The sequence below is a fragment of the Arachis ipaensis genome, chromosome B09, assembly GCF_000816755.2.
Source record: "Arachis ipaensis cultivar K30076 chromosome B09, Araip1.1, whole genome shotgun sequence".
In the NCBI taxonomy this organism is placed as follows: Eukaryota; Viridiplantae; Streptophyta; class Magnoliopsida; order Fabales; family Fabaceae; genus Arachis; species Arachis ipaensis.
In genome coordinates this window covers 135,732,733-135,750,858 of record NC_029793.2, presented here as the reverse complement: position 1 = coordinate 135,750,858, position 18,126 = coordinate 135,732,733, and the positions used below count along the sequence as shown (strand labels likewise).

The 18,126-nt window shown below is 40.2% G+C and overlaps 4 protein-coding genes across 5 annotated transcripts; 2 read left to right on the top strand and 2 right to left on the bottom strand.

Moving 5' to 3' along the window:
- LOC110266284 lies at positions 4,755-7,298 on the top strand. Of its 2 annotated transcripts, XR_002353509.1 has the most exons (8): positions 4,755-4,862; positions 5,514-5,657; positions 5,755-5,830; positions 5,938-6,360; positions 6,471-6,647; positions 6,736-6,821; positions 7,033-7,117; positions 7,221-7,298. XR_002353509.1 is itself a non-coding variant. In XM_021110641.1 (5 exons), exons 1-4 carry the CDS (start codon positions 6,262-6,264, stop codon positions 7,100-7,102), a joined length of 432 nt encoding a protein of 143 aa, XP_020966300.1. In that variant the 5' UTR covers positions 5,860-6,261; the 3' UTR covers positions 7,103-7,117; positions 7,221-7,298. The 2 variants fall into 2 exon arrangements, 1 of the variants encoding a protein (XP_020966300.1); XM_021110641.1 differs by lacking the exons at positions 4,755-4,862; positions 5,514-5,657; positions 5,755-5,830 and having other exon boundaries at positions 5,860-6,360.
- LOC110266285 lies at positions 7,312-9,362 on the top strand. Its single transcript, XM_021110642.1, has 4 exons — positions 7,312-7,521; positions 7,620-8,298; positions 8,423-8,492; positions 8,621-9,362. The coding sequence occupies exons 2-4, from the start codon at positions 8,147-8,149 to the stop codon at positions 8,762-8,764; spliced, it is 366 nt and encodes a 121-aa protein (XP_020966301.1). The 5' UTR covers positions 7,312-7,521; positions 7,620-8,146; the 3' UTR covers positions 8,765-9,362.
- Positions 11,741-12,462, bottom strand: LOC107616384. Its single transcript, XM_016318346.1, has 2 exons — positions 12,094-12,462; positions 11,741-11,980 (listed from the first exon to the last, which is right to left on the bottom strand). The coding sequence occupies exons 1-2, from the start codon at positions 12,460-12,462 to the stop codon at positions 11,741-11,743; spliced, it is 609 nt and encodes a 202-aa protein (XP_016173832.1).
- Positions 15,319-16,672, bottom strand: LOC107619178 (caffeoylshikimate esterase). Its single transcript, XM_016321418.2, has one exon. It carries the CDS (start codon positions 16,517-16,519, stop codon positions 15,518-15,520), a length of 1,002 nt encoding a protein of 333 aa, XP_016176904.1. The 5' UTR covers positions 16,520-16,672; the 3' UTR covers positions 15,319-15,517.

The following is an 18,126-nucleotide window of genomic DNA, read 5'->3' as shown; positions in this document are numbered from 1 at the left end:
TCGTTGATCTTAATACTAATTACTTTGTAGCCAAATTGCCAAATAACAGCAACGAAATAAATCAACTACCTCTTCGTCGCAATCTTCCTTTGTGAATCATCCGTCCATCTACTGAGAGTGTAGCATTAGTGTACCCGGCGTGGTCCAATTCCTTGCAAGAGCGAACAGTCGAGCACACCACACATGCCAAGTAGGCTCACTGCCAACAAACAGATGACAAGCAGACTCAACCGAGATACACCAAAAAACACACATACTGTCAAGTTGGTCACTGACAGAGGTCACAGCCAATAAAAAGCAGAGTAAACAGAGTTACCACGTAAAACACACAGACTATGAAAATGGTGACTTAGGCCTAATCTGCATAGTCTTTCCTATGTATTCACCCTCTCAACTAATACAAACCAAGAGAATAGCTCCACCCTTGGTAGGACGAAACACCTCAGAACGTGAGTTCCCATGGTGCACTTAAATTCGGGACAGTTAGGTTTCGAAAAGAAATTTCCCATGTATCGGTCAGGTACATTGAATCAAAATACTTTGATACAGTATTCACAGCAACGTTGCTATGCCTTTTGAGTTAGTGGATAATTTATTCATGCGGCAACGGAAAGGGTGGCATGGTAAAAAAAACCTTAAACCCAAGTAATATCGCTCACGTTGACCTCTCCAAGTTAATCCTCCACATTGGAACCATATGAAACTATAGTAATAGGTTAGGGGTGTAGTCTTTCCATTTGCATGCAGTTTACTCCTAGTTCTTCTTCGTCAACCCTCTAACACTCCTGTTTGGAAAAAATGGAGAAAACTATCTCTGTTGATATGTGTTATGAATCAGCGGACAAAATCGATTATTCTGGGTCTACCGGTTGAAAATGTTTTCTCTTACTGTTCTGAGTGGTTCGGTCAATGAAAGATGTTCTGATCGAAATCTATGTCTTTGAGGATTCGTCGATGTAAGTAAAATGCTTAGTCCGTAGCACACAGTTGATGCGTGAGAATCTTTTCTATCTTTTCCTAGTGAATTTGCATTCAATTTGTTGAGTTTAATGACGAATTAATTATCTTTTTGTCACTATAGATGATACTTTGAGTCGTGTGCAATTCTGTTTATTTTAGGTAGCATTCGAGTATATTCGATGGAGTTTCCGCAGAGAAAGAGAAGAAGACAAATGTTGCTGTCAACCCTGACCTCTCTGCAATCAAACGTGAGTATCTCGAGCTACAGAGGTCCAACGGACGTGATTCTAGTGTCGTTCGAAATCTAACTTCAAGAGCCTGCCAACGATATATTATAGTTCATACTTCTTGTCCAACCACGCTGCCAAGGCTACGCCTAACTTGAGATTTCTCTAGTTAGGCATAAGACACCAACAAGCACGTATAAGGAGCAACTCACATCCTAGGTAAGGCGCAATCATATCTCAAGTAAGGCGTAGCACTAAGAGCTTTGCAACCCAACTCTCACTGGCCACTCCAAGTAAGGCACAGCTCATCTCAAGTTATGCGCATGGTTGGTGGTCCCAGCGTCCAAAGTTTTGGCGTGCTCGAAGATTTATTTAATTAATTATAATTTAAATTTGTATTTTACTTTAAAATAGGCAAAGATATTTTTTTAGTTTTAGAAAATAGATTTTAAATTCCATAGGATTATATATAAAAGAGAAAAGAAACTTCTCTTCTGGATATTGATTCCACCTCATTCCAAATTTTTAGTTTAAGAAAATCCTTGTTTCCACTCTGAACTATGAGCAACTAAACCTCCACTGCTAAGGTTAGGAGCTCTCTCTTTTGTATAGATTGATTCTATTGTTTTTTTTTCTATTTTAACTCATGAATTGATTCATATAATTCAAGAATTGTTCTCGTTCTTTATCTTATGAAATTGGGTGGAACGGAAGTATGACATTCTTTCTAATTGAGCTCTTGTATAACTTGGAAAAGCTCCTCACTTGAACAACATCTTGAAGACATATTCTCCTGAATTTCTATTTATCTGGACTTAACGGGATACGTGACATATAATCCTCTTATATTTGGGTAATTAGAATTTCCATGGCATATAACTAGAATTGAACTTCACCCTCTAGTTGGAGTTAATTGGCATATAATCCTCTTAAATTCACTGCTTGCTTGTTTAATTTTATGAATTTACTGTTTAATGCAATTGAGATCCAAACGCTCTTTTCTGTTTGTCTAATTAAGCAAATGACTTAACCATTGTTGCTTAATCCATCAATCATCGTGGGATCGACCCTCACTCACCTGATTTATTACTTGGTATGACCCGGCTCACTTTCCGACTAATTTGTGGCTGTAAACTCCGTACCAACAGTATAGGGATTGAAATTTGAATGAGAGCAACTCAGTAACATGCAGGAAGTGTTGGAGTGAAAATTGTTGTTCCTACTAGAGCAAGGAGAGAACACCCGGGTGAGAAGTTTTAGTTCCGATGAGTTTTTTGCGAGACATTTGTGTCAGGATGGACAGTACTTTCTACCAAAGGAGCATTTCGCCAGATTGAGTAACTAAATCAGAGTCAAGCGAATTTGGTTCTCCGAAACCGGGCACAATGCCCAACGTTTATATGCTCTACTAATGAGCATTCAGCTCATTCTCAGCAGAAAAGAAGAAAGAGGCCCGGCTTGAGAAAAAAGAAGAGAAGAGGTGATGTTACTACTTATCATCGCCTTCCGATAACAATATCTTGAGCTATGGAGCCCCGATTGACGGGCTGTTCACGGGCACGTGAAGCTCTCGTTGACTTCATGGTTTCTATCTAAGAAAACCTCGTAAGAACTCGAAGCACACACTCTAGTTTCCAATCTAGATTTGTCCGTATTCGGGCGATGGTTTTTGAGTAAATTTTATGATTTTGCCTATTTAGGTGATCTGTAGTAGCAGCTTACTTGAGAGAAAATTTGTACAAGCTATTTTATCTGTCTATATTCTGTATGTCTGTACATAACTAGCCGGCTTAAACTCCGCAAGTGGCGGCTAGATCCCTATCATTATTATCTTTTGATATATCTACTCAAGAATCTCGAGATCTGTACTTATATCTTGTGCTCGTTTAGTGTGGCTTCGTGTGAACGTTCTGCGCTATTCGACGTCTGTTGTTGTTAAAACATGTTCTGTACTTATCGAAGGAATAAATTTATTAATTTTCTTTGGTGTTTCACAAATCTTTAGTGTAAAAAGTAAAATAACTGGAAGTTGAAAAAATGAACATTTTCTCCGTGACGCCGTAATTTACAACATCTTCTAACACATGTTTTTCTCATATGAAAAAGATATTTTTCTTGTGAATAAATAAAAGTTCCTAACGTGTGTTCATTACGAGATTCCTTGCATGCCCTGGACGATGAGAGAGCCCGTTGAGTTGGGGCCTTTGTTGTTTGACTAATAACCCGCCACGTGGTGATCTGTTGGAAAATAAATAGTTACACAAATTCATGATTAGTAAATAATCATAATAAACAAATTTTAAAACATATTTATTATCAACAGGTACGATAATTAATTTCCTTTGATAAGTATTGTTTGTACTGAACTTAATTCAGCTTATTTGTTTAATTATTACATGAAATTATTAAACTGTACTTTATTTTTTAACGATTATAATTTTTAATTACATTACGCAATTATAAAATTATTTAAGTGTCGGTTTATATTATTCAACTCAAAATGAAATTTAAGGGGTCATAATTTCATTATACTAAATTATAATTATTTAAGGAATTACGCTAACAGGAATACTATTTCACTGATTCAGATAATGGACCTTCTAGTAATAATTACTACTAGGAAACTATATGCTAACTATTATCACCTTATTTTTTTTAAAGAGTTAACTCGAATCCTCCAGATAAAATGGATCCATGATTACGGGTTAAATCATTAAATCCAGTTAATATAAATTCCCGAAGCAGCCCCCGTTTGATACCGAAGATGCAAAGGGAAGGCTTCTATTCATACTATACCGTCGAAGTCGTAATGGTACAGCAACTTTCGAAGACTGAAAATCCTTGAATGTACCACATCAGTACCGCCTACAGTGTACCCTGGTCCGTAACGTTGTCCCCGACCCCTGTTCGGTAGAGTCACATGCCTATGAATTTATAACAGCATGCACCATTGGTAGGGAGAGCAGGCCACCGCAGTTGTGTGCCTGAGGTTGGGATTAGGTTGGACGTGACGTGATTGACAGATCTTGGGGGAAAGCTCTGCTACGGGCATGGTTTGTAGAATAATTCAACTGTAAAAGACCACAGTGTCCCTGCAATGGACCCGTGACATTTTTGGTTATTTGCATCAGCCCTTATGTGCTGCACCTAGTTTTATGATACTCCAGTTGGGGTGTTGATGGAAAAATGGGTTGACTGAGGGGATCAGATAACTGAGTCACAGGGCTGGCATAGGAGATACAGTTCCATTGTCTCACCACACCAACCTCAATGCATGTGTACAATGCATGTGAACTTGGACTAATGAGTGAGATTCGTCTCTTTGCAAAGAACCAGCCACAACTAACAAAGTCAACCTAACTGCCCCCAAAGGCATTTCGTGTTCCAGAAACCCAACGGTTTTGTGGTATTTTCCTATCTTTTGGAAGGACATGTCAATGTGATCGATGAAGATGACATGATCGGCATTGGGGTACGGCCTACACTGATTTTTCATTTGAAGGTCACATGGTGTGCTATCTTTAAAGAATCTCTGACGGCTAACAGGCAAGGATAAGCTCCACTTCCTGAAACCATTCGTCGGGGACACATGTCATCGCAGCGGGAAGATGGTGATTCCACGTATACCCCCGCGTCATCAAAAGGAGGTGGAGGCTCAAGTTGTTCTTCACGGAGGTTAGCATTCGAAACTTTGTCTCATTACACGTTCCAGAAAAGTTTCATTTGTGGATGCACCTTAGATTCTGTTGAAATTAATCATGGTATTCCACTTCATCTCTACGGGGAACGTCATCCCCAAGGTTGACGTCTGGGTCCTCCAGCGCAATCTGAGGTCCTGTGTCTCCACCCGCTTAAGCCACATCAGCCAATCACTATTCGCAAAATTGATAGAAAAAAATTTTTTTTTTATTCAACCCAATGCAAATTAAACACGGTTTACCTTTGGCAAAAAAGTCTGAAAATTGTAGGGCCAGGGTTGTACTGGATTTCGAAAGCATTTCAAATAAAAAAAGGCATGTCTGGTAGGACCAACTAAGCTTTTGTTTTGGGTGCATTCATGGGCCGACAAATAAGTAATAGAAATGGGTTTGATAGAAAACTATCATTGTTGACCTTATACCTGGTCACGAATACTTAACCACTGCTCGCCCTTGTATGAGCGTGGTAAGTAGAAGATAACAACCTTTAACGGGCCGACCTAAACAGAAAACCAAAAAAGCAGAAAGTTTAAGTTGGATATAATTTTCGTTGGGCGTCAGGCACATTTGTCTCTAATAAAATTTGAATATTTGTTCCCGCAACCGCTCACTTACATGATGTTTGCAGGCGTCCAACAAGCAACAGAATAACAAGGTCGCCGTCGAGGTTTGGTTTCTCCGAACCGCCGGTCAGTGTCCGTCCTTGGTTGCCGACGCAGTCCGAATCGACGCATTCGTGTGCCAGGCGAGCAACCCCAGCCCATTCAAACAGGTTGGAGACCGTTCCGCTATCGATATTTATCATTTCAATTGTAAATGTGTTATTTTTTATATCAGTAGATTGACATCGTCAATCGTTATGTCCGCAGCTTACCTCAGCGAACCAATGTCGATCCAGGCCAGTCCCTTGCCGGTACTGGATCCTCCTGTGCCCGTGTTGCAAACGTAAGGATATAGATGTGACCATTCTAGTAATTAGTTTGGTAAATTCCATGAACAGCTGCATTGAAACCTGTTTAGTTATCGATGTCCTGAAGTTGTTGTCGAAACAGGATTGCAGCCCAATCGTACTGAGTGTTGTCACCAGCGTGTCCGGCCTAAATAAAGAAATTCGAAGGCTCACCGAATGCATATGCTGACACAATCAGGTCGTGACAGACTTTTAGAAGGCGTTGACTATGTTGGCGAAGATTTAGGATAGGGAGCAATAGTGTGACCGGAAAAATGGAGTCAGGTGCCCGTGTTGGAATGGGATCCCGTCAAAGCGGCGGCTACGACCAGAGGATTTTCAACAAGATGATCTTATTTCTCAGGAAACGGACCCGTCGCAGCACCATGATCCGACCTATGCGCCGACGCTGGATGCAAACTTTAGCATGGATCATATGCCTTTCAGATCCAAGAGGTCTAAGAGAGCCCCTCGCAATCGGCGATCCGCCCGAGACAAGACGCAGCCGAAAATACCCCATAACTTGGTAAGGCCTAACACCGTTAACAGTTAGTTAACATGGTAAAGCAACTGTTTCTTTCACCATCCCTGTCCTTTTTATACTTATCTAAGTAGTGCTCGTCTGATTCCTGCCAGGTTGATCTAACCGGCGAACGAGAATGGCAGAGTCGACGTCCTCATCATCCACGTAGCAAGTTGCCGCGGCGCTCTAACTGCCTACAGAAGCACTACAATTACCTCACCCTGGTTTGTAGCGACGGAGTTGTGCACGAGTCGGCTCTTTTATGCATGAATGCGGACAAGATCCCCAAGGTTAGGTTTCCTTTCATCTAATTATAAACCGTTCAACTCCTTCATGACTGACACGAGACTGGTTGTGATATTCCACTGTTTGATGTAGGCTTTCAACCTAGCCTTCGTACCAACACGGAGCATGGACCTCACAGGGGTTGAGCTTGCTGTTAATAGCAAGGATCATCCGAAGAGGTATATCAAATGTTTTCAGCCAATTCTTTCTAGGGTGCATTGCTTCATTTATTATGGCATAAAAAATGTTTGCGAAAAAGATTTGGAGACTCCAACGTTATTAGGCAACAATTAGCTCCACCCTGTTTCTGCTTTGTTACACATTTGTCTTCCGATTACGCAAAATCGGATCAGCGAGTATGTTTTGACCCCTGAAAGCATGTCATTTCAGTGAAATTCTGGCTGACGTTGATCACTGTGTTGCGGATAGAACATCATTATTAACGCTTGGCCCAAATTAAAGAGTCATGGATGACGTGAGTGTTTACATTTAACTTAATGCATTAGTTATTGTCTTACAATTATCATTCGGCTGAATGTCCCATATCATCACTCATAAGTTGCTTACTTAATTTGCAGGTTATTACTATCGTGGCAACGATGTTGTCGAAGACCTCCAGTCAGCACCAGTGGTTCATGCCGACTATGATCAGGGTGAGTCACGACACATGTAGCAGCGAACATGTACATGGGTGTGGTTAAGTCTTTCTTACGCGTGTGGTAAAGTCAATAAAGTTTAGGATAAGTTTCGTTAACTAACAAGGGACCCATCTTGCTTGGACCTCAGCAAGATGCCCTCCAAGGAACACGTATGACACAGGCTAACATGGACGTGGTTGTGAGCAAGCATATGAGGTGCAAGGTCGACAAGGTTACCGAGGTTTGTAAACGATTTCCATATCTGTTGGAAGGCGTGATTCATTAGGTCGTACGTTATACTCCCTAATAAACTTTTGTTGCCCAAGTTGCGACCAACAGATCTTTTCAACCGATGTGGACAGATGGACACTGGTACTTGATGGTCGTGGACGTACGCCGACAGAGGCTTATGTACTTCGACTCTTTCAAGTATCCAATGGAGACTGAGTCAAGAAAACTTGCTATGACGCAAGTTGTAAGTGTAGTGACTGGGTACCAGATCATACATGTTAATACATGTTACTTAGGTTAATACATTTACCATGTTATGCTTGTTAGTTCTGAACTACGTACTATGTGCCATATTATACACGGTTAAACTATGTTGTTGTGACTATGATGGCTGAATTATTTCCTTCGTCTCTGCTAGTCTTGTTAGTGTTGCTATATTAATTCATAAAAGTGTGAAATGTTAAGAGAAATGCACATTGTCAGATATTATAAATAGCATGGCACCTGACGGAGCCACCGTTTGTAGGTTGAACTTGTTAGATACAAGTCGGACCCCTGGACATGACTTAATTACCTATACTGGCTGCATCTACTGTTATATGTAGGCCTTATTTTTTTTGGGAATATTATCGTAAATGCTTTCCTCCTACTTGTTTCTTAATCAGACATTGCATCTGGAATCGTTAACAATTGGACCCAAGTGGCTATCCAAGACCACTGCTGAAAGACCACGCTTCTCGTCTTACCCTTTCGAGGAGCTTGTGGTGCCTCAGCAACATCGGCTATCGTGAGTTCTGTTGTCATAATGTTCTTAATAATCGTTGTGTATCATTATCTTTGTGCAACGTCTTTTGTGTATAGCATCGCTATTCTATCAGTCTCTAAACAAACTATTCTTTTGTTTGTGTTAGGATGGACTGCGGTGTATGGGTCTTGCAATGGATTATTAGGGGAGCTCTATGGGCTATACACAGTGTGACGGTGCGTGTTTCACAAACATGGATGATGAGTTAGTTGAATGAAATTTGTTAACGATGAAAATACTTAAAATGTGATATGACAGTGTTGTTAATCGAGGAACTTATGAACTGCGGTTTAATGACTTGCAGACAGTAAACGATCAAACTAGGATGCGAATAGCCGTTGACTTTGTATTGAGATCACACAATGCAAAGATAATCGATGTCGTGGAAAAGGCCATGACTTTCTGGAGAAAGAAGGTTACGTCTTCGCAACGTGGACGGAAGCGATAGGATTATACATTGGGAAGAACATATAAGTCTGATGTTGAGGGGACTCAGGAAATTATTTTTTGGTTTGCGTGCTCTTCTAATCGGAACATACGACCGGTGATCATGGACATTGACACCTAAGGAGCTGTTTACATGCGCATCGTTTTTTTTATATTTTTTGTCTTTTGTTAGACCAGCATTAGGGTCAACCTTTATTTCGCGTGGGAGCCCATGGCACTTGATACGCATAGTAAGAATGATAGGAGTTTCCAGCCCAGATGCGGTTAGCATTTCTCAAGTCTGAAACCAGTATCCTGGTTGGAAACTACACTCTCATTATTACTATGAAGAATGTGACACTGCATACTCACAAATGGTGCAGACAATATTTTTTTTGACCATCTTGCACAGTGTACAGGCAGTTAGTTAGTTTGCTCAAAAGTGGTAGCAGTGGTTGGCTGTAAACTTTAACATTGGTGTCATCCATATATATATATGTTTGCAGTATGAATTATGGTTACTTTAGCTGAGTTCATCGTTGAATGGTTTTGGGCCCAACTTCAATAATTTTGATCACCCTGTAAAAGAAATAATAGGGTGTGGAACAAGTTTAAACGCATCAATAAACCACTAAGCAACTAACAACATAATTCACAAGCTGCGTTAATTTAAGCTGGCCTTCAACCATTCATATAAATAAACAATCGACGTGTCTACATTTATGGAGACAAATACTTGGCACAATTCAGCATGACTTGGCCCGCAACCACATGTAGACTATGAGTTATGCCCAACCTTTCGCACAACGCAAACCAATGATTAACTTTTAACAATCAACGTGCCTACAATTATAGAGAAAAGACTTGGCACAATTCAGCATGACTGATGACAATCACATATTAAAGCTTTAATTAACTTTCGCTTATAAATTCATGTTAACAAATCCCAGGACCGTAAAGGAACCATTAAACTATAGTTGAACACAAGATGGACTTCATGTTTGGGAAACATGTTGATACTACAAGTTCCGAAACCGTGCGTAAAATAAAAGTAAAAATAATACAAAGCAACCATATGAACGTACACAGTACACCCAGATGTGTACTCCAGGGAACATCCTGTAATCTCGAACATAATTCTCTCAAAGCAACAACGTCAGATAATGAAAACTTGTCGAAACCTGCGCGGTTGTAGCCATTCCGAGTCCTCTTCTCCCGCAAAGTCTTGCTGCTCAGCCTATAAAAAGTTGCCGGACCACTGTTTGCCCATTGCATTCTAAAATAAGATTTAACATTCATAATCTCATCCTTAACTGTCGTAGTATTAACATGGATACAACTGACGTCAGCAGCACAATGACTGAAAATACGAAACATGCATACCTCTAGAACCCACTGTTGGAAGGTATCGGAACTCAGTGTATTAAACTGCGTAGGAGTGATAGCGGGAGCTTGTTCAGGTGAGGAAATTGTCGTAGCTGCTTGAGTAGGAACGACCCCGTGCTTTGTTGAGCAGCTGGGAGCGGCAAAGAACTGTTCTATGTGCTGCCCACCAAGGAAGAAGTTGCCGCCACCAACCCCTGGGTTCAGCCGGGATAGACTCGAGTTGGTTGCATTTGGTTCGGGGGGTCTCGGTATGTATGGATCCGCACCGCCGGGATTACCAGGTTGAGAGATGCCATGTACAGCCTACAAGTAGATAAACAACTTATTCACATAAGAGGGCTATGGAAGAATAAATTGTACGTTGCGAAGCAAAAGGCAATTCAATAAACATAAGCAACATGTTACGTGGGACCGACACCAACCAAAAAAAGTAAATCACATATAATGTGTCAAGTTTACAACACATACTATATTCAACATGCGTGCATAGATGTATTCCAGCAGATAATATGAATCCAGTTATTCAGTAACCATTGGCTTGTCATATTCCCATCGAATTTTCCAAACCACTGTATCTCACCTTGCATAGGTAAATCACATATAAAAAATAACCCAAAGCATGAAACATACCTCCAAGCAACTACGCCCCGAACGATTCCCACTGGGCTCTCCTGATGATGGATCCCCGACTGTGGCTGATGTCCCTTCTCGGATGCCAGCTTGGCTCATCTCCCTTTGGGACATGCATGTCCTCTTCGTGTGACCGGGAAGCCCACAAGAAGTGCAGCAACACCTCTTCCCCCCAGGCACCGCATTTGTCAAGGACCTCGTTGTTGCGGTAATCTTTCACCACCCTATCCAGGCTCTGAACCAATTCAAGAAGGCTATTTGTGGACTTCAGAAACCCTTTGACGAATGCATTTATGCCCTCACACCTGGAAGTTGTCCTGTAGCCGGCGCAAAAGGTGCCCTGTAGATATGCCGTTGCCCAACTCCGTCTTAATTTGTAGGTGCTTTTAACCCAGCTGTTGTCCATTAATCCCAAGATTTTCACGGTTGTGCTCCAGTACTCCTCAAACTCGGCAACATCAAAGTTTGCATAAACTGCCTTTTTGAAGACCTTCCGAAATTCGGGCTCCTTCACCCTTAAGACACAGTTTTTTTCCAAGTGCCACCCGCATAGGCGATGCCTAGCTGACTGAAGCACATCCGCAATCGCTGCCCACATGGCTTTATCCCCGTCGGTGACCACAACAGAAGGCTTCTTGTTTTCCATGACATCAAGCATATTCAGCAACACCCATCTATATGTACGGACCTTCTCGTCCTCTAGCAACGCGAATCTGAAAATTGCCATCTGCTTGTGATGATTTGATGTAGAGAACACCACTAGAGGCCTCTTGTACTTGTTGGACCTATATGTTGCATCAAATGCAAGGACGTTACCGAACAGCTGGTAATCCGCCATCATCTGCCCATCCGCCCAGAAAAGGCTGCCAAGTTGATCCCCTGTTGTTTTCGTATATCTAGCGACAGTCATCATGTCCGCGTTGGCCTTGCCTTCCAAATAACTTATTGCTGCTGCCGCGTCTCCGTCATTAATTTGTGCTATTCATTGGCTGTGAACGTAATTATACAGATCCCTCTTCGTAAACTGAAGCATCCCGTACCCCCCTGACTGCCCGGCCATGTACGCCATAATCTTCGAGGTCGCAATCCCAAACTTTTTTAGACTATCAACTTGAGCCTTATCACTTTCACTCAGATTCCGATGACTGGGAATAAGATGAGTAAACACGGTTGTAGCAAGAGGGTGGTTATGGTTGTCGTCTATCCTCCGGACTTTCCATACCTGATCTTGCAAATCATAGTAAATTTTCAGCTTCGCTGAACAACCCGTGCAACTCTTCGGCTTCTCCTCCCTTACTCTTTCTGGACAATCGTAGTGTTTCCCATGCCTTGTACCTTGACGGTGACAAAAAAGTCTTGTCTTACCAAAACACCGTTCATTCGAGCCACATCACCCTTCCTTACACCAGACCCCCTGAGCCTGGCAAACTGTTTGTATGCCGCATAAGCCTCTTCCTCAGTACTAAACACTTTGTCCAAGAAATCCTCTGTGGACCTAAAACTGGGAGCATCACCCACACATGTCTCCTGGCCTGGGCCAACCCCGTTCCTGTGGGTTTCGTCACCCGTTTCAGCCGTCTCGGAGTCATTCTCGTAGGAGTCATCCTCGTCATCCCCACTCGAAGAAGTGATACGAAAATACTCCTCCTCACTAAGCCCGCCCGAATCATCCTCTCCAACGGTGCACTGCAAGTTCGAATCCATCTTTGACAAGAAAAGAAGTCATTCACCTGGAAGATGGTTAGTCGGCAAGTAACTTATCATGACTTACTATGCAACTTAATTAAACACCCTCATCGGAATAAGTACTTAAAACAGGCTAAGCATACTTAAATAGAAAAACCAAACTTCATACAACAACGAGTGTTCCTCACGCTACATTTACTACACATCGATCGATGCAATTAGTAGTCCCAGACGGGAAACATGGTGTGACAATCTCAAATCGAATACAAAGTAACAACCAGCAAATATTTAAATAATTATATAGACAGCAACTCTCCGCTTATAAATGATACTACGTATTTTAACGCACACTGAATAACCGGTAAACTCATCAACAATGCCACAACACCAACATACTTACATATAGTCGGGTCCAACCTGGGGACAGGGTGTGGATACCATGAATAATCTTTATCAATTTCAGCCAACCCTCAACACTTGCTTTCTGTCCAATTTATTCAGCCTGAATGAATGGATTATTTGAGCAATGCAGCAAAGTTATCCACATGGTCAAAATAATAAAGAATAACAACAATAAGTGTTTTCAATTGAGATCATAACAAGAACAAAAAAAAAAGGAGTGGGAGCCATGCTCTATCACAACATTAGTATAAGAAATGTTTTCTTTGCCAAAAAAGAAAAGAAAATAGTCTTTCTTACGATAGGGACCGCTGATGTGGGAACCTACATTGAATACAACTAATTCAGCACCTCCTCTTACATAATATATTTTACTTATTATTGACTTATCAAAAATTAAAAAAAAATAATAGCCTAATGCCATACAAACAAAACTAGCACAACATAAGACATAACTCACGTTACTCAACCAATGGAACATGTAAACGGTATAGCTAGTCTTTTAAGCCAACTCTCACGCTATAAATCACATGATTTTTTTATTCGTACCTTCGGTGTGAGAAAGACATTGCATACTAATACACTGAAACTTTCCATCTTTTTAAATATGACTACTAAAGACTATTCAATTGTTACTTGCACGATCTACGATCGCCCAGTACACATCCACAAACATGTCAAACAATTTTGTATGAACCCTATTCTCTATCACAATTAACTTCTTTTTCTTCGTAATCTCATTTTTGTTCTTACAATGTTGGCAAATCCATAAAAAGGTACCTTAAAGACAACATTGAAGCATGGCAATGTGTAGATGACTCACTTCATGTGTTCTATGCAATGACTAGCTACGGTAAGAAAGGAACACCTGAATGTCAAACATAAAAACACAAAGAGGGACGAGAAATTTCATGCGACAAGTAGCAATTGTAAATCAATCCCAAAACTCTATAACACCAACAACTCAGTATTCAGGTTGAACGAGACAAGTTGACATTCTAGTCGTAGAAATTCAAAAGGAGGAAAGCACAAAGGCAATAACATATACAACAAAACTGGATAAACCACGTACCTCATGCTTCTAGCCGAAACCAAAGCCAGACACAATGCAACGGACGTTTTCAATAGATTAATGGATTGAGTTCACTTCAATACACCAAATGCTTCAAACCTCTAAATCAAGACACCGTTTTCAACAGAGTATAACCCAACAGATCAAAAACCAGCCTACTTCATACCTGCCCCGACCCGGGAAGTAGCGCAGCACCAGCTTTCGCCCCCGCCCGCAGCGGTAACGTCTTACGCACAGCCACAATCAGCGCCGGATAGGAGAGGAACCAGCAACCTACACCGGAGTTAGTTTCGAGCATTCGACCTCTGCCTCTGCAGCAGCACTATCTCCCTGTGCCTCGAACTTAGGGCATCATTTTTGGGCATAACATCCTCGTCAGTGCTTCGCTTTCCTTTGATGCATCAGGGTACGCGTCTGTGTTTTTTTTTTTTTCCTCCCTTCCATTTTCAATAGAAAAAAACAAAACCCATCTTCCATTGGATACCTAAATATTTTTCTTGGCATAGCCCACCTTAACAAGTCCACTAACAGACAGTGCAACCAAAAAGCTTCGGCTGGTAGCTCAGCCAACCCTACCATCAACCGGTAGACAAGCTCTGCAAAGCAGAGCAACGTGTCGATCTCATGGTCATTTGGGTAGAAAATTTGTAAATCTGTATCAATTTGAATCTGTACCATATAATGACCCTTATTTATTTTGGTATATCTACTCAACACAGTTATTCACAAGTACCGCACCCATGGGCCATGGCCATCCCATAAATTTGGAAATTGCAACCTAAAATCAAAGAATGTCCAACCCAAAAATATAATGGAGAAAAGACTTATTGGACTCTGACCAAAAGCAATAAAAAAATACAATTTTGTTTTTGGGAAGGGAAAAACTCACTGTATTGGCCATATAACAAAACACAGAAACTGGGGTTAGGGTACCCGTCTTAAAACCAAATTCACAAAAAAAACAACATTTATTGCCCAGCCCAAAACAAATTATTGCTCTAAATTTTAAATTTTTTTCTTTATCAAATATAGTTTTGTAATGAAATAATATTTTATTTAAGTTGTGGAAACAAAATATTTCATTTTAATAATTTAGTCAACCAATTTTATACTGAAAAAAAAAAAGAATAAATAAAATCATCATTAAATTTATAAATTCTATAATGCATCAGTATAATTTTCGGACCTGATTGGCACAAATGTACAAACAAAATTCCTAATATACCTTCACATAATCGATTGATATAGCAAAACACACATGTTATTACATGTATTTTCCATTATTGTTTAGCAAAAATTAGAAATCATATTTTTCTCTTAAATGAAAAGTTGAAAACACCATAATTAAAGAAACTAGTTAAAAGCCTGCTTTTTGATATTCGAGCATAAAAGAATAGTAAGAATATTATTTAAACCTATTATAATTCTTTCATTTTCGCAAAACTAATCCAAACTACATAAACTATTGGTTGGTTGAAGCCTCATTAATTTTATTAAAGTCCAAATTATAAGCATGAACCAACCAACATTATCATCATCGTCATATACACATGAGATAAGTTTGTTACAACATATAACAGATTCACTAAACAACACGTGCACTTACGCGCCACCGTCAACGGCCGAGCGTATAGAGCGTGCACGAAGCCACTCAAGCATATCGCCAAACACAAGCTCCACGCTCTCCTCTGGCTCCCCAACCAGCTGGTGCCACATTCCAGGATACACCTTCAGCGTCTTATCCTTACTCGCGGCACGCGCGTAAAGCTCTTCCACGCAAGCCGGGTCGCAAACAACGTCGTCCCCGCCGTGAACCACCAGAAACGGCACCTCAACCTCTTCGAACCTTCCCTGAAGCTCCCTGCATATCCGCAGCAGCTCCTGCGCCGTCGAAGCTCGGGGACGCGCCACCTTCCTCCGCGGGCTCGCCAGCGCCAGCTTCCGCTTCCACTCCACTTTGAAGGAAACGTCCGGGATCGATCCGCGCGTTGGAACCACGCGCCACGTAGGGATTATCGCCGCAGCTATAGAAAGAAAATGTTCCAATGGCCACGGTGGCTTGAACTTCTCGCTGATCCCGCACATGGCGCCGTTAAGAATCAGACCGTTCCACGGCTTCCCGGATGAGACATTTTCCGGTGAGTCGCGGAGGCGGAGAGTGATTAATAGCGCGATTGCGCCGCCGAGGGATTCGGAGTAGAGGAAGGAAGGAAGAGAAGGATCGAAGCGAGAGCGGAATTCGTCGAAGAAGGCGATGCAGTCGTCGACGACGGGGTTGATGTCAGGGATGTGGGCGATGAGGCCGTCGGAGAAGCCGTGACCCTGATGGTCAATGGCGCAGGTGGCGAATCCGGCCTTGGCGAAGTAGATGGCGGTGAGCTGGAGGAACCAGCTGGATTCGCCGGTAAATCCGTGAACGAGGGCGAGGGTTCCGGTGACGGTTGCCGGGGGTAGCGGGAGCCACCACTGAGTGAAGAGCTTGAGGCCCCTAGGGTTTGTGATGAACTCGGAGCCGTGACTCACTGAGTGGCGGGCGTAGAACTCTTCCGCTGTTAAGTCACCAAAGGGGCTGCGCTCGTTAGCTTCCGCTACTGGGTGCACCATCGTCGCTAAAATGCGCCCTCCGTTTCGCAGACTCACTTTGGAGTTTGGATTAGACTGTGTCTTTTGTTATTTCACTCTCCTTCACTATTTATTATCATCTGGCCCAATTTTTTCAATTGATATTGTTGGTGAAATTTATTCAAATGAACTACCAACATAGGAAAAATGTTTATTCTTTACATATATTTGATGATGTGTTATCCTATAACAAAACAATCAAATATGTCATTAGTATTTTAATAGTTATGCATATATATAATTTTAAAAAGAGTTCAACTAGAGAATTAATTTTTATTTCTAGCTCATATTAATATTTAAATGCATATCTTAAATTACATACTAGAAGAATATATAAAATTTCATTAAAAATAACATCTAAAACTAAAATAGAATATCTAAAGTCATAAAGTTTTTACGGAAATCACCAAAAAATGATTTAGAATTAAAATAAAATCTTAATAAGTGTAAATGAAAAAAAAAATTGTTGAGTAAAAAAATCATTTATAAAAAAACTTAGCTCTACATACTTTTTCGTTTAAAAATATCATAATAAACAATTAAGTTTTCGTTTATTGTAAGACATCTCAAAGACTTGTTCAAGAATTGTTAATGCTAAACAAACACTTTATTTAATGTACAAAAATGATACTTTAGGTTAGAACATTCCAAATACAAATGTGATTCTCAATGATGTAATTTGAATCTTAAAGAAAATGTACACTTAATGTTAATAGTATTTAGCAATATTTCTAATAAGATGGTGGATATTGTCACTTACAAATCGATATAACACAAAAAATAAAATGCAAACAAGAAAAGAAAGGAAAAGAAAAATTGTGGTCACAATAAATTATGCATAATTGGATATTTAGAAGAGGTTGGGCACATTAACTGCAAGTGGGGATGGAATGGAAGTTGAAGACTTGAAGTTTTATGTCTAGTAATTGAATGAAGCAGGGGAAAGTAGTTGGCACAGGCAAAAGTGACCTATGCATTCTTGTGAAATTTTCTCTTCCATCAGGAAAAAAAAAAAAGATCTTCCTATGTAAGTAAATATCGTGTGTACTGTGTCCTACGTTTTTCTTCCGTAATTAATCCTTCTATCATTTGAAATTGACATAACTAATCTACTCGTTCAATTTTTCTTAGAGACAAAATACTTTTACAAATTATATGACGTGTTTATATAACATGAATAATTTAAATCGTTACGGTGAGAAATTGAGGTGATATGTATTTACTATTTAGGACATGCTTGTGACTTGGGAGGATGGCCATCAAAGAGAAGCTATGGAATGGAAAGACTTTTTTTTTCCCCTCTTTTTTTCAATTATTAGTAGACTGAATTTAAAACCTTTTTCTTTTATTTTTAAGATTTTAAAATGTGACAAAAATGATTATATATTAAATGTATTTTTTCAAAGATAATTTTAGACATTATATTTTAATACAAATTTTGTAAAAATATGATTAAAAAATGAAATATTTTTCTCTTTAACTTTAAAATTGAATTTTATTTTTTATACACCTTTTAAATAATTATTTAAATATCTCTAAAACTTCAAATCACATGTACGAATCTTTTGCTAAATATAAAAATCGTTCCC

Bases quoted from the DNA above. Each gene is read 5' to 3' on its own strand.
- LOC110266285 (XM_021110642.1), top strand. From the start codon at position 8,147: ATGCTTTCCTCCTACTTGTTTCTTAATCAGACATTGCATCTGGAATCG. The intron at 8,299-8,422 runs GTGAGTTCTGTT...TGTTTGTGTTAG, and splicing joins CCTCAGCAACATCGGCTATC to GATGGACTGCGGTGTATGGG. The intron at 8,493-8,620 runs GTGCGTGTTTCA...AATGACTTGCAG, and splicing joins GGGCTATACACAGTGTGACG to ACAGTAAACGATCAAACTAG.
- LOC107616384 (XM_016318346.1), bottom strand. From the start codon at position 12,462: ATGGATTCGAACTTGCAGTGCACCGTTGGAGAGGATGATTCGGGCGGG. The intron at 11,981-12,093 runs GTACAAGGCATG...TTGCAAGATCAG, and splicing joins ACTTTTTTGTCACCGTCAAG to GTATGGAAAGTCCGGAGGAT.
- LOC110266284 (XM_021110641.1), top strand. From the start codon at position 6,262: ATGGATCATATGCCTTTCAGATCCAAGAGGTCTAAGAGAGCCCCTCGC. The intron at 6,648-6,735 runs GTTAGGTTTCCT...TGTTTGATGTAG, and splicing joins ATGCGGACAAGATCCCCAAG to GCTTTCAACCTAGCCTTCGT. The intron at 6,822-7,032 runs GTATATCAAATG...ATGTCATTTCAG, and splicing joins AGCAAGGATCATCCGAAGAG to TGAAATTCTGGCTGACGTTG.
- LOC107619178 (XM_016321418.2), bottom strand. From the start codon at position 16,519: ATGGTGCACCCAGTAGCGGAAGCTAACGAGCGCAGCCCCTTTGGTGAC.